Raw genomic sequence first — 27978 nt, forward strand, 5'->3', positions numbered from 1 at the left:
GAGAAGGGGGTGGGGGGGAGGAGAAGTGGGTGGGGGGAGGAGGGGGAAGGAGAAGGGGGTGGGGGGGGGGAGAAGAAGGGGGTGGGGGGGGGGAGAAGAAGGGGGTGGGGGGGGGGAGAAGAAGGGGGTGGGGGGGGGAGGAGAAGGGGGTGGGGGGGGAGAAGAAGGGGGTGGGGGGGGAGAAGAAGGGGGTGGGGGGGGAGAAGAAGGGGGTGGGGAGGGAGAAGAAGGGGGTGGGGGGGAGAAGAAGGGGGTGGGGGGGGGAGAAGAAGGGGGTGGGGGGGGAGAAGAAGGGGGTGGGGGGGGGGGAGAAGAAGGGGGTGGGGGGGGAGGAGAAGGGGGTGGGGGGGGAGAAGAAGGGGGTGGGGGGGGAGAAGAAGGGGGTGGGGGGGGAGAAGAAGGGGGTGGGGGGGGAGAAGAAGGGGGTGGGGGGGAGGAGGGGGTGGGGGGGAGGAGGGGGTGGGGGGGGGGAGAAGGGGGTGGGGGGGGAAGGGGGTGGGGGGGAGAGAAGAAGGGGCGGGGCCGACGAGAAGGGGGCGTGGTCAATCTCCGGAAGTGAATGCTCGCGCTGCGTGTCCCCTCCCCGTGGTGTTTCGCCAAGGATCGAGTTCAGCGGCCACGGTCACAGCACAGGAAGTCATCCCACATGTTGCCTAACTTGTTCAGGTTGGTGGTGGTGATTGTGATGATGGCGGTGGTGTTGTTGTAACGAATCGTGCTTCGTTGAGTTTATTGTGACCGCAGAGCGAGGGGTAAGAGGAGTTTGGCGATGGGGGTAGCGAGCACGCCACGAATGCGACATGTCGAACAGGAAGTTACTCATCGACGACGTTGTTCCTCGCGGGGGTTTCTTCCCCTTTTCTCGGGCTGCGCTAATATTGTGCACGGGGCTTCATTTCTCAACGATCTCGTTAAGGAGCATCAACCACCATCATCAGTGATCATCGCTGCGATCTCCGCCCCCCCATCCAACAAAAGTCGCGCGTTTTCAGGCGCGCTCCTGCGGCCGTCTGGAACGCTCTCGGACGCCGCTGGAGCCTACGGCACTTTAAAAACCATTGAACACTTAATTTCGATTTAAAGCTTTCGTGACTGCAGAGATTCATTTTCTTGGTTCTTTCGGTAAAGTCACGTAGAAGGGAAATAATAAGGGAAATAATAAAATAATAAAAAGGCAACATTTAAAAATAATTATATTACTTTAATGTTTAATTTTTATTATTTTATTATGTTTTAGTATGTTATTATTTCCCTTCTACGTGATTTTACCGAAAGAACCAAGAACATTGAACACTAATTTCTTGAGGACTGATTTTTTTGCGTGTTAGTTCGTTGTCCCCCCTCCACCCCCTCCGAGTATCACGATCTGTCACGTACGGCAGTGCCGGAGAGGGCCTCCAGAGATTTAGTGAAAAGTGATTTCACTTGGGAATTCAGATTTTTATTTGTTGCTAACCTTGTAAAAAAAAAATACATCTTATTTTTCTTTAACTTTGTTTTCATTTTGAAAATATTACTGGGTGCCTCACAGTACCTGGAGCCCAGGGGCCTAGAAAATATTAATCCGGCTCTGGGTGCAAAGGAAGTTCTCAACGCACTAACTGAATACGTTTCGAATCTCGGGAAGAACTAACTAACTGTGCACTCTTAGGTTTTTTCGGTAAAGTCACGTCGGTGAAAAGAAATAATAAAAATAATAGAAATAATAATAGAAATAAAATAATAAATCACGACGTTTCGGAGGCAACACAAGTCTCCGTCATCAGGTGGGACCGTCACAGCTAAAATGTACTGTATCAAGTGAGGCAAAATTCCAAGAGACAAGCTCTTAAATACAAGTTAAGGGGGAGGGGCTTATCTGAATGTGGTAGCCAATGAATGCAACGTGTTGGGGGGTGGGCGGGGCTAAAAGAGAACAATCGGTGTACCTGAACTTGGGGTTGTAACCGGTGTTGGCTGACAATCCAAATACAAAAAAGGCAGTACTCTTTTTCTCTTCTTGGTTCTTTCGGTAAAGTCACGTAGAAGGGAAATAATAAAATAATTCTCACGACGTTTCGGCCACAACGCAAGCAGCCGTCCTCAGGTGAAGAACGCTGTCTTTCCGACAGACCTGTCTTTCCGATAGACCTGTTCTTCACCTGAGAACGGCTGCTTGCGTTGTGGCCGAAACGTCGTGAGAATTATTTTATTATGTTTTATTTTCATTATTTTATCATTTCCCTTCTACGTGACTTTACCGAAAGAACCAAGAAGATGAATCCCTGCAGTCACGAAAGCTTTAAATCGAAAAGGCAGTAATGTTAAATGCTGGGGATGTCAACACTCGGTAAAGTAGAATAGTACCTGTCAAATAAGATGGTACAAATATGTGTAGTTAAATGTGTAGTTATTATTTATATTATTTTTATGATTTATTTTCACCAACGTGACTTTACCGAAAAAACTTAAGAGTATGAATCCTTGCAGTCACGAAAGCTTCAAATCTAGAATTAACTAACTGTGTGTCTGGCTCGTCGACCTTGACAAACCTGGCTGAAGATAAGCGAATGCCAATGCGTAATGCATAAAGCATTCAAAGTGCGTTGATTAGGCTGATTATTTTGATTGCACTGCCCCACAAACCTCTCATGTGGTCCCAGCACAGCACAACGCTCGAATGTTATTCTTCACTTCTGTTGGGACTTAACATTGGCATTCCAGTTGAGTGCGCCGTGTGTTTTTGCAATTTCCTTATCATCATGGGTTCTGTCATTTTTTTTCACGCCAAGGTTATATATTGTTAGTAATTGATTGTCATTATGTGGGAACAACATTTTCCTCGACACGCTTTGGTTCTTTCGGTAAAGTCGCGTAGGTATAAAACAAAATAAATAAAATTCAATCACGACGTTTCGGGCACAACACAAGCGTCCGTCATCAGGTGGGACAACCCCACAGCAGGAAACAACTGCTGAAGTGGGCAGAAGGACCCCGTAACACGAGGCTATATAGGCAAGAGAGGGGGGGGGACGCTTGTGCTGCGCCCAAAACGTTGTGATTTAATGTAATTTATTTTGTTTTATACCTACGTGACTTTACCGAAAGAACCAAAGAGTATGGATCCCTGCAGTCACGAAAACTACAAATCTAGTTTTCCCTCCACATTTAGAAACGTGCATTGAGATTATTTAGATTAATTTGCGGCTATAAATGCCCAACCGATAGAGCCATTTTCTTGAGCTATCATTTGTGGCCAAGGGCGCTTGTGAAAAATAAGTGAATACCTCAGTTCGCTTAGGAAATAGGATAGGATGGGGATGGTTTAGTTGTAGCTGTTTGTGTTTGGGTCATTTGTTTACCTTTCTTGTACTTTGCACTGCTATCGTGTTTTTGTATTGTTTGTTGTAACGGTCTTACCCTCCCCTACTGGACATCTTTGTAAAAAAGCTTTATAGCTCATCGGATTCAGATTCTGAATTTTTCCTGGAACAGACGTCACAGTAAAACATATTTAGAGCCCTTTCCAATCACCTGCTGGATGAAGTGCCGTGTGTTGGTCAAGGCTGTCCGAAGATCGGTTCAGATGTCACTCGCCACTTGTCTTGGCCATGGCTTGCAATCAAACTCGGGGTGGAAGGTTTATGGTGAAGTATGGATACTCACCAATGTTCCACCGGTATGAACATACTCTCGACTTAGGCTGCTGTATATAAAAACAATGATGAGCATGTGTTTGGTGGTCTGCATGTGTCACTGATGTCTTCTCTAAATCTGTTTGATCTTCATTAGATGCAAGGAAAGCGATTATAGGGATTTAGTGGATGTGGCTGAAACAGTTTCAATATGAGAGGAGCAAACAATTATGAAGGTCGTGTTTTTGTTTATGCTGTATGGGACTCTGCGAAACAAGCTACTCCTGGGTTTTGTGAACATATGTTTTGTATTGTAACAGCCAGTTTGTATTTAGTTTTAATGTTGGCACACATGGCATCATATAATGTGGGGAGGCAAACCAGACAGCTGTCAATTTCTGAAGTGGTGTGACAAGAGATATTTTTACTATAACATTATACTTAGCAACATGCCACCGATAATTTAATGCCAATGTTTTGCTGCCTCAACTGGAACTTTTGATGTGGCAACAGACATCCACATGCGAGAAAGATCGAACTCAACTCTCGCATCACTTTTGTTTGTAATCTGCCAGACTGTTGGAATGGTTTTCTTTAAATTCCGTTATGTTTTGCTTTACAGCCTCTGAACAGAGCGAGTCTGGGATGGCGGCGACGCAGGACCTTTCGGAGATGCTTGTGCAGTCGGGTGAGTGACACCCGCCTACCACGACATCATCCGTGCACTGCGGTCTATCCAGAGCTGGCACACGAGAACTATCAGCGGTGAACGTTGCTTGCGTGTTATTCGTGCCGCGGTGTGTTCGTGCGCATTACGTCGCTGTAGGCAGCTGTGGAGGCAGCTGCGCAGGTATGTGCACGGGGTCAGTAGTTCCATTCCCAGACTGTCACGCAATCACTTTTGTGAGAATTACCAAAGCGAGACATATAGCGAAAAAAACGCACACCGCAGACTTCACAAGAGCGGGCCATTTTTTGTCAATGTCGTAGCCTAAGTGTAAACTTTTAAATAGTACCTACAGCACCATTGCAAAAAAAAAACACAGTGTTCTCTAAGAAACCCTGTAGCCAGCTCTTCCTTGCAAAAAGACATTACGACTCTCAATGGACTATCACCGGACCACGGAATTGAATTTCATCTTCCGCCCACCATTGAACTCCCTTGACCTACCCTTAAGTGTGACAAGGAATGGGCAGTTGTTTAATTTTATGACGCTTTGTTCCAATGCCACTTCACACCGGTTTAATAGCCTCTGGAGCCTATGATCTTGCACTGTCCACCTTAAATTCCATGGCTGGATGAGAGTAATCGCCTTGTTTTGCACTCGGTGGATCCCAAGCAAGTTTTTGTGTAGCCCGTGGCCACACTTTGGTGGCATGCGCTCAGATGTAAGCACGCAAGCTGTATGTTTCATATATTTAGCAATATCCGTTGGCTATAAAGGGATGCAAATGTGCGAAATTTGCACTGTAATCTTAAAAAATGCATAATTATGCTCAAAAACATGCATTATTCAGGTCCTGAAGTTTATATTAGTAGCAAACACATTTCATGTAGGCAGCATTAAAAAACAAAAATATTAAAGAAAATAAAATCCTTTAGTTTCGCCAAATTTGTAGCGTAGCAGAAAAATTGCCGCTTGTTTTTATTCAAGCTGAATTGGAATTTAGCTCTTTGATGTGTTTTTGGGGTTATTACGTGGAATTCTGCAAGAATTCAGTTCCTGAATAAGCTCCCAGCACGTGGAGCAAAACGTCGGACATCATGCCAAACAACACGCGGTACAGCCCGAAAATTCTTCTGAGAAATCGATTAAAGCACAACCGTGAAAACACGTCGTTCAGAACTGAACACATCTCCCTGTCCGTGATGTGATTTTGGTGCGTCCTGTGTGTTTGTGCGGCATGGCACAAGACTGTCCTGACCCCCCTCTCGCTCCCCTCCGCCTGTTCCAGAGCTGCTGTCCGTACAGCTGGGCCGGGCCATCCACGCTGGCGATGTGGTGGCGGCCCAACAGCTTGCGGCCCGCCTGGCCGAATGCCGCTCCTCCTTGCACGTGCAACTCAAGACGCCAGGACAATCGAGCAGCAGCTTCAGGTCGGTGCCCAAGCGGCGTCAAGCAGGGAGGGGTGGGACACGTGTGGGTGCGGTGGCGACGGAGGACGCCTCACGATCCGGTGAATCAGAGGTGCGGTTGGTGGATTGTGTGCAGTTGGAGATTGCTTGAGACACAACTGCAGGGCAGTGAGGGGGGGTTCCCCTTAAGAGGCAAAAGTGGAAAGAAGTAAGTAAGTTTAGGCAGCACACGTCACCAGAAGGGATGTTGGTCATTGGTGAAGAATATTGACGGTGGAAGCCAAGGAATGGAATGCGTCCGGGAGGACTTCGACGAGAGGATTTGGGAGAGATTCAATTCGTCTGTGCGCTGAAATCAGTCTGGGCGCTGGTGGTTGTTGAATTTTTTACATCCCAGCTTCTCGAGAGATGGCGGTGACTCGGCGAGGCCTTCAACAGCCGGTTGATCAGGGCCAATTAGGAGGATATTGATGGCGAGTAGGTTTTTGAAAGCAAGCGTTTGTGTGCGTTTCCCTCGGTGTGCATGGGCTTTGCTTTAGTTATTATGGTTTTGTCTCGCATGCAAATGCACTGCGAGTTGACGGTGGTCTAACGTTCTAAGCGGGAACATCCTGAAAAAAGTCATGAACCACGAGTGAAGCCTTTTATTTTGTAAAGAAATTACCAGGAGCGGACCAAAGTTCTCCACTTCACTATGTTATTTACCTTCGTCATCCATGGGTGCCACAACACCTTTGTGTTAAGTGCATTCTGCAAGTCGGACTTTTCCAGTTCTGTGTACTCTAAAGAGTTAGGAGAAGGCTTGAACTAAGGTGACCTTTTGAGAATTTTTTTTTTAACCTCTGTGTTGTTTGCAAAACGGCCCCAGGTAACGTGAGGCCGATACGCATTGGGTGCCATGACCTTTCCGACACAGAACCAATATAGCACTAAGCTATGTGTAAAGCTTTGTTTTGTGTGGGTTGGCTCTCCAGGATAAAGGTGCAGGTGGAGGACACCGCAAGCTCAGTGGGGCCCATCTACGTGAAGGTTTCTTCCAACATGACTGTGGACACACTCAAGCAGCAAGTGAGTGCTGTCTGGTCTACATTCACCAATGCAAATAAAAATCACTGGTCAAGGTGCAGCCCTGCAAATACATGCTCACTGCCACTGTTGGCAGAAGGGCCTCCACTCGAGGAAGCTCTGGAGATCTCCATCATATGGTATTTTGGCCAACTTTTTCACACAGGCTAGACATCTTGGAAGAGCTGAGAGTACCCAAACTTTATGCCACCGTAAGTGAACCTGCCAATCGACTAATTGTGGTTTCATCTTCTTGGTTCTTTCGGTAAAGTCACGTAGAATGGAAATAAAAAAATAAAAAAATTAAACATTATAAAATAATTATCACGACGTTTCGGCCACAACGCAAGCAGCTGTCCTCAGGTGAAGAACAGGTCTGCCGGGAAGACAGCGTCTGACCTGTTCTTCACCTGAGGACGGCTACTTGCGTTGTGGCCGAAACGTCGTGAGAATTATTTTATTATGTTTTATTTTTATTATTTTATTATTTCCATTCTACGTGACTTTACCGAAAGAACAAAGAAGATGAATCCATGCAGTCACGAAAGCTTTAAATCGAAATTTAATTGTGGTTTACGCAGTTATACTGCAGGGTGGACGGGGACGGGTGTGGGGAAATTTAGAACCTTGCCCATTGTTTTAATTGCCGCGCCGGGAAATAAAGCTGCGACCTGGATTAAAAGTTCAATGTGATTACTAATGCACCACCACACCATCCCTGCTCTTATCAGGGTTGCAATGGTTCACACTCGCCACAAGTGATTCCATGAATCGAGGTCATGATTCATTTCAAGAATAATTTCTTTCATAACATTTTAGACTCTTTTATTTATATTGCTTATCTTTTGTCTTGTTTGTACAGTTTTGTTCGCCTCATTAGCATAAACGTAACAATAGCGTAGCCTTTGCATTTTTCTTAAATATTCGATTCTCACATGCATGATTCTTAATAGATTTTTTTGGTCAGATCGCATAAGTAAAATTTGAGTTGTAATCCCTCCTCCATGCAACGCAGCTGCCTAATAATGCTCATAACTATCGGATAAATGTCTGCGCCCAATTTTTTTAATGTTGTTGATAGGTCTCCAACAACACCAGTGGTGCTGCTGAAGCAGTAATAAATTGGCACAGTTGTTCACGTGACAACCTTATTAATTGGTTTTGTCGGGCGGAGGAGGGTTTACTACACACACTTAACTTTCGCAATGTGACCCAAAATCAATTATAAAAATAATATTGGTGGTGAAAGCCTACGTGTTAAATGTGCAGTTCGTTGTTTGTGCCGTGAGCTTGAAACTCGATTAATTATCACATCGTTGCATGCCCAACAACCACCATTATCCAAGCCTTCTTTACAAAAATCACGTCTTTGTCTCCGGTTTAAATACGGAAGTTCTGAAGATTGTATGAACAAAACTAATGCATTAAGTGAGCACATTGTTTACAATTTGCATGCATATTCCCATCCTGATGGGCTGCTTTTCAGAACGAATGACATTTTGTTTTCCAGCGCTCGCCTGCCCCCTCCCCTGACCGCAGAGCTTTCCGCGTCTTTTGCCGCAGATTTTCCGTCACTACGACATCCACCCAAAGGTGCAGCGCTGGGTAATCAAACAGCGCCTGGCGGAGGACTCGCAATCCCTGCAAAGTTACGGGTTGCAGCGTGAAGGTGACGAGGCCTTCCTCTACCTGGTCTCGGCCCAGCAGGCCAACCTAAACGTGGAAGAGTACAAGCGCGCTCAGATAGATCTTTTACAGATCACAGGTACCTAATTGTTTCTTCCAATGCACCCCCCCGCCCCCACACCATCCTGGGCCCCTGGTTGATCCTGTGGGTTTTTTGGCACATCTTTGTTTGCTTGACAAACCTTACTTAATTGGCCGTGTCGGGTGGTGGCGGGTTGAACGACACATTTATATTTGCGCAATCTAACCCAAAGAAACCTTGTCTATGAGTAATTTTGGTCGCGAAAGCCTTCCCTGTTGAACTGCGGGTGTATCACAAACAAGTGCCGTATGCTTCGCAATGGACGTGAAAGGTCCCGCGACTTTATTAAAAAAATGAGTAGGCTGTGTGCTGACGGAACGGTCAAAGTTTTTGCCAAATTTGATCAATTATTCACACATTACTGAGTTGGGGAAAACCACCACATAGCAACATTGCCCCCTAACTGGCAGACAAATGCCCACTTTGTGACTCGCAGGGACAGCTGCCGTCAGGGGGGTCCCTTGACGCAAGGTGACTCCATGCACAACGTGGGTGGAGAGGTGTTAATATGTAGTGATGATATGATTATGCTTCATGTGATGATGGTAACTTAATTTGCCTCTTTGCACTTCTTGTTCCTGTAGCACCTGTGCAAACCGAAAACATTTCAGTAAAATCGTTAATTTGGTTACTGGATTGTGCATCACCACAGCAGTGGAAGGCATCCGGTGGCAAATATATATTGAAAGCACTGTTACTGTCATATAACACATTTCAAACTACTTCTTTGTGTGGCTGTTGATGTAGAGCAACACATTAAAATTTATATAGCGGTGGTTGAGCCAGATAATTGCATCAGGAGTAGAGGAGTGTGTCGTGGTTATTCCTCGTCCCTCTGTATTTGTGAAGCCACGGTCTGTTCTGGATGGACACAGATGCGCTCTGGAGAGTTTTTCAGTTGCGTTTTTGCATTCGGCATCCTCCCTCATGTGTTGCCATAGTTTTTGCGTGAGGTCGAAAGCTCGAGATCTTGCGTTCGTCGGGTCTTTCACGAGATTTTTTTCGTCAATTCCATTTCGCTCTCCAAGCGTCAGCAGTGCAGGTCCAAGTTCCATTGTTGAAGGGGGGGGGGGGGGGTGGTGGAAGTGCATCGATCCAAAGGGGCTCTTGCGACTTCAGCCAGCGGGTAAGGGACGTCACTGAGATCCTGGTGGGTGGGGAGACGTACATTTCCCATGATGCGCTGGACTTCACGGGGAATGGATGCGTGAGCGATGCGCAATGACACGGGAGAGCCCAGGTGTTGGGGTCAACTTTTGAGGGTTCCAGTGATGCAGCGTCGCGCTGGGACACATACAAGTCGAGCGTGGCTACTTCTAGTCCATACCGGGCTAGAGCATTTTAGTAGAGTCTCCATCGTCAGTCAATGGCGCTCCCGTCGGGCTGTCCCGTTTGGGAGAAGGCGAGGCACACTTCCTGAAAGCTGTGTAGTGACACCAGGGTGGTTGATGAGAGGTCAGTGGTCTCCTGAGACATTGATTGAGCATAGGTTAACCAGACCCTAGGGAAATATGCAGATTGCTTGGATGTTTAAATGGTCATGAAATAATGTTAAGTTTGCCTAAATGCTCGTTGACGAAGCTTTGTCTCGGAGACATCTACGTCAAAAGCTCATGTCGAAGTATTTCCATATTTGCTGTACATTTTAGAACAGGGTTCTGCATGCATTAGTGAATTTTATGAACAGCTGCATGAAGTGATTCACTGCAGAACAAGTAAGAATAGAACAAGTAATATAAGTGTATTTAAAAAAATCCTTAACTCAATCTGTTCTCTGCACCGAGTCTCTTAGACCACGTGCTTGTGAGTGTGAAGCGTTGGTGTTTTACAGTACTGGAAACTGGTTGTAAATAGCCCAGGCGCGAACAAGCAACATTTGCATGTTGGAGTTTTATGAGTTTAAAAAATAAACTCCTTGCTGTTGTGTGAAATCTTTGAAACAGGAAGCAATCTTTGCGTATGTTGGTGGACGCAGCTGAGCCTGATCTGTGCCGCTTAGTCTGCATTTTTGTTCATCACTTTAGAATGTCGGGTTACATGACTCATTTAAGCAATGGGGGGTTTCCAGCCCGTTGAATCTGTTCCTCCAGCCATCTATTTTCATTGTTGTATCTTTCCTTATGTTATGGCTGTGTGTAGTTGTTTTGACTGTGTATAATTAGGGGCTTTAGGAAGCATGGTGGATTTTCACCTACAGCCCCCCAGACTGCCTGTTATGCCATAAGTGTGCATTTTATGGCACGCTATAAACAATGTGCTCTAATGGCACTTGAGGTGGAACGGTAACGTTCTTCCACTTACAAGAGCATAGGCTATAAATTCTGAACCTTGAACTGTTTATCATCTGTAATTTGTATTCGTGTTGGTTTGTTTCTCAATTAAAACATCCGATGCATCTCTTTAACCTCTGGTTTTTTCAATTTATTTGCATTTTGTACTATTATATCTTTAGCGAACTGTGCTTGAAGCACTAACTACCTTCCTCTTATTAATTGCATCTTATATTTTAACAAGGAGCACGATACTTTCCCCGGGTACATGTTGTATGCGGTGCTCAGTTCCCTAATAAAGGAACATCTTTTCCACCTTGCATTGCTATTCACAACGGCAGACGACTGAGTCGATCAAGGGCAAATTTTCCCCGCCGCTTGCCAAATCATTTTCCAGCGGGTGCTATTCAATTAATGAACCGCGCCAATTAATTCCGTTCATTCTGCTAACTGCGTCTGTAGCAGCAAGGCCCCTGCCTTTATGGGTACCCTCGATCTATGTCGGGCTGCCCACTTCTTCCCAAACACCTTCAATTCCTTTACCTGAAAACCACTTAAAAATGTAACTTGACGATCACCCGCTTCACCTCCTGCTGCGCACAACCCTAATTCCTGCGTGATGTCTGACCTTGCGGGAAGTGATTTAAGTTCTTTGGGCGTCGAGATGACACGCATTGCAACTTTTGCAGTTGATTCAAGGCTGTCATCGGCAAGGGAATTTTTTTGTTATCTATACGATTGTTGAGGCGGTTTTCTGAGAATATGCCACAAAATGGTTCGCTTGAGGCTGTCGTGTCCAGCGCAGTCTCTGCATTTGTTGGCCCAGCCACCCCACACCAATCTTCAGGCCACCCACCTGCCATCAGCCACCCAGCAGCCCCAGTATTCTGTGGTTCGTCATTATTGCCATTTGTCGTAGAATGTATTCCTGTGACGTGAAAAGCGTTTTTTTTCATCTCTGTTATGCTTTAGCCAAAATTAAATCAAATGTCGTGAACCTCTAAGTTTGGCTCTGGCCATCCAGTTCAAGTTATACACAAAGGGGGCTGGTTGTTGTCGTCTGCTAGGTGGGCTTGGGGAGGGTGCACCGATTGTCAAGATGGAGCCAATGAACCCAGTTTCTCCGCCAAACTGGCTTGCGGACGAGCTAATCCACGCTGATGCACCCCTCTTCCTACCTGCTGCTGCTGTTGCCGCCACCCCGAGACGGCCCGCCTCACCACCTCCGGTGAAAAGCACCTGCGCCCAGCCACCCCGCAACGAGCCACACCACACAGCTTAGACGCTGCGCAAGGCAGCGCACACAACACAATGGCACATGGAGACAATGCTCTACTGACGCCAGAACCAATAATGTATGTTGTTTTTTATACCATTATAATCATCATAAGCCAATGGTCAATCTCTACACACTGATTTCATCGCTCCATCTCCTTGGTGGATACCCCTCTGGGATCTGTCCGATTCCCTGGATGCCACTCCTTTATTATTCTTGACCATCGGCCATCGGCCCTTACAGTAACACTTGTATATTTGAATAGTTTTTAATTTTGCATAGTTTTGTAAAGTATTTGCCAGGCATAAGCACGCTCAGGAGCACACCAAGTAAAAAAACTAATTCAACAAACGTCCATTTGGTGTTTGAGGGAATTAGATCGATTTTGGTTTTTGCTTTTAAGAGTTTGAGAGGGCTTTGTGCTTTTTTGAAGTAGGAGATGGCTTTAATTGAGCAGGTCATGTGGATTAGCCTCATTCCCAGGTCCACTCGGTGAACCTGACATTTCATCGATACGAGTACTGTCGGAAAAGACTTCACCATGATCACCCATCTTCAGCAGACGCTGCATTGTAACTGTCAAATATGTACAAAAAACATTGGGCTATGTGCCTTCTATAAGGCAAAAAAGAACAAATATACACTTAAGTTTTTCTCTCAAGTGTAGCTGGTTGATTGTTGCCAAAGATGGTACAGAAGACCCATCATATGAAATATTTTTTTAAACTTTATTTTGCTAAATTCCAGCTCGGAGAATAAAAAAAATACCAGATTGGCCCTAATGCAATGAACATTTCTCACAAAGAAGAGCATATGGGAAAGTTTATTCTCTGAATATGTAAAAAATGTCACGAAGGGATATTAGAAGTAATTTGTGAAATGAACATCTGCTGGCAGGCCTCTAACACGAGGTACGCACTGCTCTGCAAGATTTCCAAATGGATTATTAGTTTCGTAACATGACGCCGATTGCACAATTGGAATACAATTAGGGGGTAACGCTTTTTCTTTCAGTTGAGTTTTACGAGCCAATGTTATGGATGATAGGTAGGTGAAATAATAGGCTGTGCTTCTGCTACTCTGCCAACACAGTCCCTGAAGGGTTATAGTTTAGCCTCTTCAACCGTTAAAATCACGCAGAATGTGCCCTATCGCGTCGGATCTCAGGTGCTGGGGTTGATTGGGTCTGGTTGGTGTTTGGATGGGTGGTACTGCGTTGGCAGTGGTGCACAAGCTAAAATAAGAGAAACAACTTAACACATCCGTCAATAACACTGTGGCCAACAGCCCTTCTTCACAGGACAAGAAGTCAAGAGAGGGTGGAGCGCACGCACATATAGGTTGTCATTGGGCTAGCGGTTCTTCATTGTCAGCATCAGGGGCCAGTGTGTAAAAATGCTCAGTCTGGATGGCCCCACCTTCCTGACCAGAGTGGTGGAATATGGCCAAAGAACTTCACTAATTTATTTAAAACTATTTTTATTTACCAGGTAAAGCCCCCTGAGCTGTTCACTCTTGTTTAGAGGCAACCTGGCCACAAATGATAGCTCAACGAAGTGGCTTATCACGTGGAAATGTACGGCAGCCAAATAATCTAAACGCATGTTTCTAAATGTGGAGGGGAAAAAACCGGAGGACCTGGAGAAATATCCACGCGACCATGGCGGGGAGAGGGAGAGAGAGATGCGCAAACCCCACGAACTGCATGGCAGTGGCAGTGAGAGGCATCAACAACCAAAGCGAAACCTTCGGTGACCCAAGCATCTCACCAGGCGCCGGATTCATGAAACAAAAGTACAGGGTAGCAACAACTACCTCGCAGCCACGACTTGCTTTTATTTTTATATTTTAAACAACTATAGCTAGTACATACATGAATATTTTTTATCATTGTATCGGAATTTCAATTTGTATGTGCACGCATATAGATGTGATGGCGCTTGTAGAGGCAGAATTGTGCAGGAAAAGCGCCACACGTTTAAACAAAGATTAAATTGACTTGATGTATCAGCTCAAATTAAAACCATTTACGCATAACCTGATTCACTCTAAACTACCAATGAATCCCTCCCATCCTTATCTTATCGTCATCCCCCCTTTCTCATATGCCTACATACATGCCTCTAGAGATCTTTTGTCTATAGCTCTTCTGCTATCTCACTCAATTTGTAATATTTTAAATGTGGGCCCTCTAAAAATAATTCTAGCTTATGACCCCCAATGGGCGAGCAGCACCCCTGCCCCACGCTGTGGTGGGGCCTTCATCCAGCACTGGATTGATGCAGTTATGCACGTGCATAAGAGCATTAATGGGACAATTTGAAAGCATCACGTTAAAAACACGTGCATTTAAGTCCCTTGCACCTGCTGCGTGTACATGTTGATCGTAGTTTCATCGTATGAAGTCTGCCGCCAGCTGCCATGCACTAAGCCATTGGTTCTCAACCTTTATTTTTGGCCTGGTGGCCCCCAGTCAAGTCCGCTGATTCCTGCATGACCCTCTGCCGCCCCCCCCCCCCGAACCTCGAGCCCAAAATCACAACTAAGGTTGCTAAGGTCGCAATACAGTTCACGCTTCTCGTCAATTCGATGCTAGTAGGGCATCCGTTTCATGTTGTGTATTCGTCCATTGTCACCTCAAAGTGGCGTTGAAGTCTGTGTTCTTGCCGCAGCCTCTCGACCCTCATGACAGGCTTTTCAGTCGGGGAGCGCCCCACGGGATTGAGAATCGTTGCACTAACCCAACGGCCTCATCGCTTTCAAACGAATGCGCAAACGCTCAATTGCCGCCAATGTGTAACGAACTCTTGCCAGCCGAATACATATCTCCAGTACTCTTATTATCAGAGGTGTATTCCAACTTGGCACAGGTGACGTTAAGACGTTACCGGTCCCCCTGTGTACAAACAAAATAACGCGCGCCAACGGCATGCTGCCCTCCCAGGTCCTGTTTGGCAGCTCGGCTCCACCACACCTTTCCAAACCCCACAGCTCCCCTGGACTGTGTTCTCTGCTTTGTAAATAATTAGCAACATATGTCACATGCAGTGTCTATCTAGCCCATCCCCTTGTCTTTCAACAATCATGCTTTAGTATTCACCTTCCCTTTATTCCGCGCCTACACACACTTCTGTTTTGCATGCACCCCACCACTCTTCCGCGACTTGCTTACACCTGCCCGTTATCCCTATTATTCATACTCCCCCCCCCCCCCCCCGAATCTATTGGTAGCGACTCATCCATATTCCCGGCATGGCTTGACGGTGGCGCGGGGTACGCGGCTGCTGCTGTGGCTGCTCCTTTGGCTGCTGTGGCTGCTGCTGCTGCTGCTTGCTGTTGCTGCGTGTGCAGGTGGGCTGGCCGTGCCCGGTGTGCACGTTTGTGAACCTCCCGTTGCGGCCGGGCTGCGATCAGTGCGGCACGGCGCGGCCTGCGGATTACCAAGTGCCGGCGGGGTACCAGCCCACGGACCGCGAGCGCCGCATCACCGATCAGGAGATTGACAACCGGCGGAAGCTTGAGGAGGTGCGGGCAACCTTTGCTATGTATGACGGCGTTTTAGTTGGGTAAAGAGGTCGTGGCAAAGGTTGCGACTCTTCAATTTCGTGCCCACTGCTGGTGGAAGAGTTTCCAATAGAGGGGGCACTAGAGAGACCCTCTCGAGTAGTGGTCGGCAATCTTCGGCTCCGGAGCTGCATGTGGCTCTTTAAGGGACTGCTTCCTGACGTTCTTTATTATGGACCACCGTCTCTTATTCACTTTGCATTGCGGCTCTTGACATTGTGTTTTTTTTACCGAATTCGAAAAAAATGTCTCTACTTGTTATTTTGGTTTCCGACCCCTCCTCTAGAGGGCTATTCGGTTGCTTTACATTCCCACGTGGTAAGCCACTTCGTTGAGCTATCATATGTGGCCAGGTCGCTTCTGAAAAAGCTCTTGTAGAGCTCAGTGGGGGCCTTACCTGGTAATATAAAAAAAATAGTTTAGTTTGCTCGCCTCTTTCGTGCGACCAGATGTTTTGCTAGAGGTGTGAGTGCCCACACTTTATCTCCCATCACTTGTGACCTGCTGACCAAACATCCCACTGAAAAATGTTGCAGAATTATTCAGAATGCCTCTTGACTCAATGAACTTGCTGCCGTCGCGGTGCAGTGGTTACAAATGCAGAGGTCGCGTACCGGCGTGGCAATTTAAAGAATGGGCAAGTTCCTTAAATCCCCCCCCCCCCCCCACCTCTGTCCTCCCAGCAGTATAAATGGGGACACCACAGTCGATCGGCAGGTCGTGTATGAGTGGGTAAAGTTCGGGTAATCTCACCTCTTCAAAGACGTACGGCCAGCATGAAAGAGTAGGCTAATTACCCTCTATAGAGGCGCTTTAGAGCTCCCCTTTAGTGTAGGCTCTTCTGCCAGCAGTAGCGCGAGCGGGCAATTGTAGGGCTGCACCTTTACCTTTTACAGAATCGGGCTATATTTACTGTGTATGTTGAACTTCTTTTGCGCCGTACGTAGCCCACAGCGCTAATTGGAGGTGCGGGGGAAGGACAACAACAGCGGTGGGAGTTTTCGATTGAAAGCTTTCGTGACTGCAGGGATTCATCTTCTTGGTTCTTTCGGTAAAGTCACGTAGAAGGGAAGTAAGAAAATAATAAAAATAAAACATAATAAAATAATACAATAATAAAATAATATAACATAATAAAATAATATAACATAATAAAATAATATAATATAACAAAATAATAATATTTTTATATTATTTTATTTTATTATGTTTTATTTTTATTATTTTATTACTTCCCTTCTACGTGACTTTACCGAAAGAACCAAGAAGAAGAAAAAAGCGGTGGGAGTGTGACCAAGCCTTGCGTGCCCTGTCTTGAGCCCGAGTGTTGCAACATTTCCCAAACGCGTGGGCGCCCGCTGGTGTCGCAGACTCGCGTGAAGAAGCGGCGGGAGAACTTCCAGCGCTTGATGCAGGAGGACGAGCAGGAGCTGGTGCCTAACAAGGAGGCGTTCACGTGCCCCATCTGTTTCGTGGACTATGAGCCCGACGAGGGGGTCACGCTGCGCGAGTGCCTGCACAACTTTTGCAAGTAGGTTCAACACGCAGGCTTTCGTGACCATGAGTTCATTCATCCGTACAACCCTCTCAAGGCCGTTAAGATCGGCAGACTCTGCCCTTCTGTACGTACCTCGATCTCGGCTGCGTTCCCGGGACGAGCGGGGCATTTGCTGTGTCTCCGCCACGGTTGTAGAATACCCCACCCGTTGGAAATTCGTTTATCCTATAATAATGTGGATACTTTTAAGTCTCGTCTTACAACGCATCTTAAGTCAGTTTATTTAGCTTCTCCTCTCTTGGCCTTTCCTTATTCTAACAAGGCGCCCTTGAGACATTTGTGGAAGGCGCCTTAGAAATAAATGTTAATTATTTTTATGTTATTCATATCACGAGGTTTTTGGGTTTGATCGCGTTCAAATAAATGTGTTGTTAATCCATCGCCACCACCACCCGACACGGCCAATTAGTAAGGTTTGTCACGTAAAGACAACGCGCCATTTAGTTACTACTTCAGCATACCGGTGTATTGGAGGGTAAACCCACAAGATTTACAATTTGAGTATGGCGTTTTGCTGGCGATTACAAACAGCATCATCAGGCGATTTGCCACAATTGTGAAGAAGTCTTCTTGCTTCGGTCTTAAATAGAGTAAAGGTGATGTCATCACTGTGAGCCTATCAGGTGCGAGGATGAGCGGGGGGGTTAATGTAATCGTATAACGACACAATTATATTCACGCGATTTACCGCAAAAAAAAACCTTCATTATAAATTCTTCAAGTACGAACAGGGGGGGAGCCGCTTGGCTTGGCACGACTCGCTTGGTTGTTCACATGGTTGTTGTTTTTCTTGTAATCCTCTTCACCCGTTTGAAGAAAGGTTTCTGCACTCGCAATTTGTGTCTCTATTAAATCTGCCACAACAAACGATTGTATACTGTGCATAAAAATTGGGGGAACTGACTTAAGGAGACGTTGTCTGTGATTTACGCGGTTGTGCTGCATATATCTCTCTCCCGACGTGTTTTCGGGTTTGTGCCGTGTGTGGTTCGGCAACGATGTCCGACGGTTCGCTCCACGTGCCGACAGCTTCCTTTCAACGCATAGCACAAACCCGAAAACACGTCGCAGAGCCGTTTGGAAGTTATTCTGGCCATGCAATGAAATTTAGCAGATTAAAACGTGTTGGCGTGTACCACCCATTGTCGTCGTAGTCATCGTCACTGACAACTGCCACCGCATGCCTGTACCTTCAGGGACTGCTTGCACGGCACCATCGTGAACTGCGAGGATGCAGAGGTCACGTGCCCCAACCAGGACGGTGAAATCAGCTGCGAGTTTAAGCTGCACCAGCGCGAGATCAAGGCCGTGAGTGTCGCCACGGGTCAGCGTCCCCGTTTTCCAGCTGCGATGGCCACTCTTTGCCGGGGCCTCCTCCCCGCATTTAATGAATCCCGCTCCCAGATGCGGAGGAATCTGCCACGGTGGTGTCATGGTTAGCGCACTCAATTCGCATACCCAGAGGTCGTCGATTGAAACAATGGTGCAATACTTTTTGTTTTTTTCGGTAAAGTCACGTAGGTTAAAAACTAAATAAATTACAATGAAAACAACTAAATTAAATCACGACGTTTCGGAAGCAACACAATCCTCCGTCTTCAATTGGAACCGCCACGGTAAACCGCCCCGGCAAAGAGTGGCGGTTCCACCTCCGTGACTTTACCGAAAAAACCAAAAGGTATGGATCCTTGCAGTCACGAAAACTTAAAATCTAAAATCAATGGTGCAATTTTGGCTACATACGGTGCAAAATAATTTCAACGTACATACATACGTATACACCACGGTCACTCGATCGGCAGGGGGCGGGTGCTCTCCCACTTCTTCTGAGATATCTGACCAGCGTGGAAGAGTAGGCCAAAATTCCCTCTCGAGCAGGGTCTGCAACCTGCGGCTCGGGAACCGCATGCGGCGGCTATTTGCATTTTTTTTTTTAAAACGTAAATCTTAAACATAATTCAACGTAAAGATTATTTATTAAAAATGTCAGGGAATGGGTCACTGGAATGTCTTGGTGACTACATTCAAACTGTATTGTTAAAGAATAAGGGGGGGGTGGGGTGGGAAACAAAATAGATGCAGTTTATTCCATCACGTATTTTGTTTATTCAAGTCAGAATTGGTTTGTCATCTGCTGTATGCCTGGTGTGCTTGTGTGTGTGTGTGTACAAGTAGCTCTGCGTGTGATGCGGCTCTCAAAACTACTTTGTTCAGAGACACATACAACAAAAAATGTCTCTTCCACCTTGAAAGGTTGCCGACTCGTGCTCTAGAGGGACTTTCTTTAGCTCCCTCTCGTGAAAGGCTTCCTGCTAGCCGTGGTCTGTGCAAGCGATTTGCTTGCGCTTTCTATTTACCATTTACATTACAGCGCCACGGGCACCGCGGGATATTCGCGTGCCCTGCTGTGGTGGTCGGGCAAACAAATGCAAATCGCAGCCCCTAATGGCCAACTCTTCAGTTCACGTGAATTCACTGAACTGCCATTATTTATTTAGCCCTTCCAGTGTACGTTGAATTCCCGACGAGTGCTGCTTTGATCGACGCTCGCATCGAACCTTCTCCTTGTATGTTACATCGCCAGTTCTTCCCCCTCGGGGTGGGGGGGGGAATGAAATGCCCTTGCTTGGTGATGGCATTAGTGGCCTTTTCGCTTCTCAGTTGGGATGAGGGTATCTACACGCAGGCATGGAACAGAGCGGTCTGTGCCCAATGAGCCTCCTGAACGTAAACTGTTGCGCGGATATCGGCCCTGCGCTGTTTTGCCCGGTGGCGTCAGGGAATGCTTATGTCACGTAAAATAAACAATCGAGTGCTCAGTGTGCTTACTACTTAGCCAATTTAAAAAGAGTGGGCCGATCGATCCACGCTGCCGGCCGGTAATTTCTGCAGGGAATTAGCCAAGCACACTGGTGTAAAGTGGATCTTAAAGACCCTTTGACATAACTCACGAAGTCAGGCCACTGTGCACCCATGTTATAAACTAAACAAAACTCAGCACATTTGTCAATAACACTGTGTAACCGAAAAAGATAAAATAATAAAGGCAACATTTCTGGCAATGGTTCTTCTCCATAAAACACGTTAATTGTGCTTGTGCACCACTGCCAATGCACTATCACTAAATATATATTGTTTTGATTTCATCTTCAATCTGCTGCTATTCATGTATATGAAAGAAGAAGACTGCATCCGGCGCATTGAAACAAAGGGCACATATCTTAAAGCACCCCAACTCTGTCCACCCAACAGTATAAATGTACGCCATCTAATCCAATAAAACTCTATTATGGATGATATTGGTCGCGAAAGCCTACGTGTTAAACAGTATAATTGGGTTCACCACAGTTAGTTGCCCGTTGGTGGGGTCGAGCGCGAGTACTTCCACTGCTTCCAATGTGTCTAGCCAGCATGCAAAGAGTCGGCAAAATACCCTCTTAGAGTGGCTCTCAATAGAGTTCCCTTTTTAAATCCTTTATATTAAGTTCACTTGCTTGCTTGCTTGCGCGCTTACGACCATGCAAATTTTTCGGTCGTTTTTTAACCCACTTCCCGTGATCCAATCGAGCTGACATTTTGCACACAGACTCGTTGTGCGTGACAATTTATTTTCGTGAAAATGTTTTTCCATAACTTTACACTTTTTAGGAAAAAAAAAATTATATTTAATTACCAATTGCTTAATGGTGGCAGGCAATCATCTGACCCATAGGTGGCAGCCATCTCAAGCCAGAGGACGAGAGAACTCTAGCCGCCACGCATATAAAGGATTTATAGTGCAAAACTTTGTTTTTACGGGTTAATTTTTTAAGAGGCCCCCTTTTGCCAGCAATGGTGCGGGTCAAGCAATTGCAGGGCCTATACCTTTTCACCTCTTTTTGACTGCAGGTCATGTATAAGTGGGGCTCGCTGGGTCAATAGACGTGAATATTAGAAATCTCGCAAGCATTGAAAATGCACGCTCGGGGTTGTGGCCGCAGGAATGTGCGGGCATCATCAAGCTCCGTGGAACCGTGAATTATTACGTCCCTGCCGAGAGGGCAGCAGCGGCACTGCCTTGGGACCAGAAATCAAAATTAATGAGTAAGCCAAATGCCTTCTGCGTAGGGGCTCACTCGAGCTTACTCTGGTAGGTACTCTGGTACCTTTCCTGCCAGCAACGGCACGAGCGAGCAATTGCAAGGCTGCGTATTTAACTCTACGTTATGCCCCTGAAACTTGTGCGGCCTTGCTGTGCTGCCCTCCATTTGTCCTTGATTATTCTCCCATCTCCCATGAAGATGACAGTTTGATGCTGAATTATCGATTTTTTATGATAACCTCCTTTGCAATTGCATTTTACTGTGTTTCCTTGTTTGTTTACATAGTAGTTCTAGAGTCCCCCTATAGTCTGTTTAGTGTTTGCGTCGCTAAGTTTTGTTATTGTTAGCCGTGTTCAATCTGCAGGTGACCTGCCCGAGCCTATTTGCACTGTATGAAATAATATTTGCAGTGTTTTCGATTGTTCACGCGAAACAGCCGCGTTCAGGTTTTTCTTTTGTCGTTTTCGTGACCCAGGTCGCCCTTGAGATTTCACCTGGTCAAACAAAATAAAATTTGTGACACCTGTCCGCACCCCTATGCCAATCATCAGCTGGTGACGGAGGTGGAATATTGCCGCTTCTTGGGGAAGGGCCTGGCCATCGCCGAGAACCGCAGCGCTGACAGCTACCACTGCGTGACGGCCGACTGCCCCGGCTGGTGTATCTACGAGGACATGGTGAACGATTTCCTGTGTCCCATCTGCAATAAGTCCAACTGCCTCACCTGCAAGGTGTGTGCACGTGCGTGGTTTGTATATTTCTGTGGTTTTTTTCCCGCTTTGTTTTCATCACGATTACGGCTGTGCTACCTGCAGTCGCATCACGAGATGAAGGCATCGTTTTTTGTACTCTTAGAGCTAGCAGTGCATCACCACGTGCTGTAGAATGGTCCTGAAATACAAAGGTCATTAACACCATTTGCCCCCAACAGTTTTTAAATCTATGAGGCTGCACGAGAGCTTTTTATCTTTGTCTCTGTGTGTGTGTGTGCGCGCGCTGCATGCAGGCCATCCATGAGGGAATGAACTGTCAGGAGTATCAGGATGATCTGAAGCTGAGGTCAGACAACGACCAGGCAGCGATGCAGACCAATCTCATGCTGCAGGTGGGATGTTACGGACACAGCGGAGTGCCACTTTATTGTCGGCACTCACAACTGTGCAGTGCGTTGGGGAACCCACCAGAACCCTGCGTGTAATGACTTTCTCTTCTTGGTTCTTTCGGTAAAGTCACGTAGAATGGAAATAACAAAATAATGAAAATTAAACATTCTTTTATAATATTATTTTAAATAATAAAAATAAAACATAATAAAATATTATGTTTTATTTTTATTATTTTGTTTTTCCATTCTAAATGACTTTACCGAAAGAACTAAGAAGATGAATCCCTGCAGTCACGAAAGCTTTATATCCAAAAATGACTTTCTCTATTCTCCTTCACGTTGCTTCTACCCTACTACCATACTACCATACGATGGTGGTATGGTAGAAGCAGTTCTTTAACGTCAATATGCTAAATTCCTCTGTTGATATGCAAACTCCTTTGTCAAGGCACTCTGCTCCTCCCACCCAGCTTAAAATACGCTGCCAAGCTTAGCAGTGTTCATTAGGACGCTGTCTTTCCGACAGCTTTGTTCTTCACCTGAGGACGGCTGCTTGTGTTGTGGCCGAAACGTTGTGAGAATTTTATTGTGAAATTTTTCTTATTTTATTATTTCCCTTCTACGTGACTTTACCGAAAGATCCAAGAATATGAATCCCTGCAGTCACGAAAGGGTGCGGTACAAATTCCCAATCGCTTTGGCCACTTTTAATTGTGTGTTAGTTGGATTGCACTGGAGACAAAGTTGCCTCTCCAAAGATGTCTCTAATGAGCCAGGTGCACGGCACTGAATTTGGGTCGTCTCTGACCCCAAACTTGTAACTTCAAGCACTGTCGCATTCGGAAAGTAACACTCATTCTATGAACATGAGGGGTCTTTGTGATTTAAGATTCAACAATTCAGCGGATTCGTCTGCAATAAACAACAACCAAATCCACAAGTAGGAGAGAACAATTGGCATTGCTTGTGTGCTGTTAGAAGGACATGTGAGCAAGCGTACAATTCAGTTATGGCTGCTATGACGTTGCTATTTTGCCACGGAATAAACAAAAATACGAAAAGTGGATGGAGCGGTGGCAGAGTGGTTCGCGCTCTGCGTTTCAAACCAACGGTGACTCGAGTCTTTTTTCCGGTCACGGCTAACATCAGTGGTGAGTCATAACTGAACCGGTCCTACCCACCCTTCACCGACACGCAATGATCGGTGGTGAAGTATGGCTGCAAACGCCCCACGAAAGTCTTTGCATTGGGGGGGGGGGGGGGGGGTGGCCCTTATTCAGCAGTGGATTGACAAAGGTTCCATAATTATAAGTTATTAAGAAATGTGATTCCGATTTTAGGGTTAACACGTAAAATAGAAAAATAGGGCCTTTCCAATAAAAATATGAGTATCCAAAATGTCTTAATTAAAACCTGATCGCCGTGAGCAGTGTACATATTTTTTTTTACTTTTTGTAAAATTTGACGAAACACGAAATTGACTTCGCTGGCCTCGGTCACGATTGGCCCCCCACCCACCACACCCCCCCCCCCCACTCGGGGAGGCCTCGCGGAGCGCCGTGTCCCCGCGTGACCCTGCCTCCTCCCGCCCCGGCAGACGATGGTGCAGCAGGGCGAAGCCATGCACTGCCCGACGTGCAAGGTGATCGTGCAGAAGAAGGACGGCTGTGACTGGATTTGCTGCAGCATATGCAAGACCGAGATCTGCTGGGTGACCAAGGGGGCTCGCTGGGGGCCTAATGTGAGCATCCTCGCAACGGACACGAGCGCTCTCGGGCTCTCTCGCCACAGTGGCGATATGTTAACTACCTCGCCTGGTATCCAGGAGGTTGTGGGTTCGATCCATCCCGACCCTGATGCCTTTATATTTGGAATTTGCATGTTCTGCTCGTGGTCGCGTGGATTTTTCTCCGGGTCCTCCGGTTTTTCCGTCCGCGTTTAGAAACATGCGTTTAGAGTATTTGGCTGCTGTACTTTTCCACGTGATAAGCCACTTTGTTATCACTTGCGGCCATGTCGCTTCTGAAAAAGAGCTATACAGCTCAGTGGGCCTTACCTGGTCAAATAAAAATAGTTAATCATCACTCCACTACTCCTGACGCAATTATCTGGCTTAACCACCTCAGTGTAAACTGATTTGCCGTTGCTCTGCATCAACGTCAGCCGTACGCAGAAGGAGCATTCGTCATCAGCCACGATCAATTCACTGCTCGAGGATGGCCTCCCTTGGCGGTCGCCATCTCTCATAATCTCACAATGGCCTCATGGAAACAAAACGTTGTGAATGAGCACGCAATTTAGTCGTGGCCGCAGTGATGTTGATGGGGTTTTTTTGGTTTTGCCGCGGAGGCTTAAAATTTCATTTTAGTAACCTTTAAAGCGGGCCAGTGTTCACGGGCTCACTTCTCACCACTTGGTCGTTTAATATAAGGGTAAGTTACGTATGATTATGTTTCAATATTGCCGCCGTGGTGTAATGGTTAACACATTGGACTGGCAAATTCACATGTCTCCGCTTTGATCACCCGGTGCGGCATTTGAGACAGTGTGCAGGTTTCTTGAATTCCTCTGTCCACCCGGCAGCATATTTGGGTTCACAAGAGTAAATTGTCCGGTGGCGTGCATTGGGGTAAAATGTGGGTCCCCGGACCTCTTCCATGGTTAGCGTGGAAGATGAGCGCCAAAACACCATCTATAGGGAACTCTCCAGGACTCCCTCTAGTGGAGGCCTTTCCACCCAACAGTGGCATGAGTAAGCAATTGCAGTACTGCACTTGTAACTTCATCACCTAATGTGACTGAATGTGTGTGTGTGTGGCTTTGCGTGTTGGCGGCTTGCGTCATTGCAGGGCACAGGGGACACGAGTGGAGGCTGTCGGTGTCGCATCAACGACAGGATGTGCCACCCTGATTGTATGAACTGCCACTGAGATGGAGGTCATCACTTGCAACAGAAATTCGCGGTGACTTTGTGTGACTCGCCGATGTGTTTTCGGGACTCCTCCACCTGTGGTTTTGCATTTTGTTCGATGTTTCGCCGCTCGCGATGAGTGCTTCTTAGTGAACTTAACTGCAGCTCTGAAGTTCGTGAAGAAGCTCCCAGCACCTGGAGCGAAACGTCGGACATCGTGTCGAACAACACGCCGTACGACCCGAAAACACGTGGGAGAACCACACAAACAGACCACTGAAAAGCTTTGAGGTAGGAATTATTGTTTGTTCTCATGATGCTGCTGCAACTAAAAGTCACACTTTTGAACAAAAATTTAAACCATCTGACTTTAAATCACATTCTAATTAAAAGTTTTCATCTGCGATGGGCTCAGGGATTTTGATATAATTTCCGTAGATGTTTTCTCGTAAAATAATTATTCTTCTCACCAATTGGGTGCGAAGAGACACGTGACATGTTATTTGCTTGCCTGGCAACCATCTGTTTAAATGGAAATCTGTGCGAGTAAAACTTCTTTATTATGGATTTAGAACCACCTCATGCTTGCAATTTACAGGTTGTTTTTCAACTTGACATGATGGTGTCAAGAGGTGCAATTCTCATTAAAATAATTGTACGTTTAATGGCGAGGTTCTTTTTCACGTTAGCATTTGTGTTATGTATAAATGTGAATCCCATTCGGCAGGCCACTAGTCACCTTAAATCACAGGTTGCGTACACGTTGTGCATTCATTTTTTTTTGCTCGGAGCAAAAGCTTTAAACTTTTTATTTGTGGAAATCAATACCCGTGTCAAGTTACAGGATGTATTATTGCTTTAGGAGGGGTCATCCTTTATTCTTTATTCGTGACCAGGATTCCTTGCCTTGCTTGGTTCTTTACAAAATCACTACAAACCTAATGTACAGACTACGTCGATCTCTGCAGCGCACAATACAGCACGCCCGTTATCTCGGACATGTGTGTTTTTTTTTGCGGGCTTGCACCGCGTCTCATGCAGCACACGATGTCCCCGGCGTTACCTTCCCACGTGCCGCAGTTCCCGTAGTAGCTCCCGCAGCACATGGAACGAAATGTCAGACATCGTAAGCAAAGGGGGGGATTGGAAGTTTGTGGAATTTCACTCGCCAGGAGTTGAATTGGCTTCATCACCTCCAGTCCCCGATTTCGTTCAGTTCCTGAAGATGCTCCGAGTGCGTGGAACGAGACCTCGGACATCGTGCCAAACAGGACGCTGTACAGCCCGAAAGTAAACCGCAGCTGAGTGTACTGTCACCGCACGCATGGCCACTCGGCCAGCACTAGAAATGCATACGTTTAGCAATATGTCTTTATAATGTAGAAATGAGTGAATGTGTATGTAAATATATATACCATTTTTCAATGTACCTAACATGCATGCACGTGCCGTGGTAATCCCAAAGCTCTTTGTGGCCAAACAAATTGTGATAAAAAAAAGGACTTTACCCTTTTGGCATTCTACAGGTGTTAAGATAAAGCCATTAAAGTGGCTGTCTCTGGTGTATGCCAATCCGTGTCAAGGACAATGCATATACAACAACGCATTTTTCGCTTGCATGTTTTACCCCAAGTATGTGTGGTTAATGGAGACGTGCCTCGTAATAGTTGTCAAATTGGCGTTTTAACATATAAACACGTTGCGTTTATGCCTTTATATTGAGTTGTTTCTAGACCTAAGCATATAGTAGCAGAACTGTGTTCTGTCTCCACATTTATAAAACTATGTTTTAGTCCATTGGTCTATTGGCTTTCTAAACCAATATTATCCTGTCCAATATAATTTAAGCAAGCAAACTCTGGGCCGCTCCCAACCTTCTGGCTCTCATTAATAGAGTCCGGCTTGTTTAGACATATGCTGCTGGATTACCAGATGCAATTGGTAAGATCGCTCCCATTTCAACCATGGGGCCCTATCTATGCAAATCGAAATATTGTATTCAAACTCATTAGATGATAGATGTTTTTTTTTTCTAAACAGCAAACCACTCCAGATCCACACCTCGGACAGACAGCCAGCCAGCTCATTGCCAGCCGCGTTTGACCAAATATCAGAGCAGAAATGATGGAACCCGTGGTGGCTTTTCTTCTATTTTTTGTTCGGGCCTGAGGTGTGCTCAGCCCGGAGGTTGGTCGACGACATGTGACTGCTGCAGTAGATGACGATGTGGCGGCGGTGGCGGCGGTGGCGGCGCGTTTCCCGTGTTGTGTGATTGGTCAGTCCGAGTGCACTGCAGGCGGTGATCCCCCCGCCTGGTTTGTTGGGAGTGCTGCCGAGGTGCGAAGGTTGCGAGAGGGGGAGCTGCTTCGGCGATTGAGAGACTAATCCTGGTCAACGCTTGGTAATGCAAACCTACATTGATAATTAACAAAAACGTCAACTCGTACCGTGCCGCCACAGTATTGGCTCGCACCAGGAGAGAGAGAGAGAGAACCACGGACGAGCGGGAAAGGCAGCCAGGCGGTGAGCCGGTGCCAAATTACACCCACAAGCTCTGGGCTCCTCTACGAAACGAATAATTTAGCGCTTAATTTGAACACATTACAGTCCACTTGTGAGAGTTTTCATTTTATTGTATTATTGCCTCAAGAGTTGGTTACACAATAAACATTTACTTGGTTCATTTGC

The 27978-nt window shown here is 46.3% G+C and overlaps 1 protein-coding gene across 1 annotated transcript; it reads left to right on the top strand.

Annotated features, from left to right (window-relative positions):
* The first annotated feature begins 546 nt into the window (after positions 1-546).
* LOC144723277 (ranBP-type and C3HC4-type zinc finger-containing protein 1-like) lies at positions 547-27978 on the top strand. Its single transcript, XM_078601880.1, has 13 exons — positions 547-666; positions 4237-4302; positions 5571-5712; positions 6666-6759; positions 8320-8521; positions 11862-12022; positions 15422-15595; positions 17005-17165; positions 18389-18500; positions 21826-22005; positions 22281-22379; positions 23977-24120; positions 25229-27978. The coding sequence occupies exons 2-13, from the start codon at positions 4260-4262 to the stop codon at positions 25307-25309; spliced, it is 1593 nt and encodes a 530-aa protein (XP_078458006.1). The 5' UTR covers positions 547-666; positions 4237-4259; the 3' UTR covers positions 25310-27978.

This window comes from Lampetra planeri, chromosome 17, assembly GCF_965212315.1.
Source record: "Lampetra planeri chromosome 17, kcLamPlan1.2.h2, whole genome shotgun sequence".
Taxonomy (NCBI): Eukaryota; Metazoa; Chordata; class Hyperoartia; order Petromyzontiformes; family Petromyzontidae; genus Lampetra; species Lampetra planeri.

Bases quoted from the DNA above. Each gene is read 5' to 3' on its own strand.
- LOC144723277 (XM_078601880.1), top strand. From the start codon at position 4,260: ATGGCGGCGACGCAGGACCTTTCGGAGATGCTTGTGCAGTCGG. The intron at 8,522-11,861 runs GTACCTAATTGT...GTCGTCTGCTAG, and splicing joins AGATCTTTTACAGATCACAG to GTGGGCTTGGGGAGGGTGCA. The intron at 24,121-25,228 runs GTGAGCATCCTC...GCGTCATTGCAG, and splicing joins GGGCTCGCTGGGGGCCTAAT to GGCACAGGGGACACGAGTGG.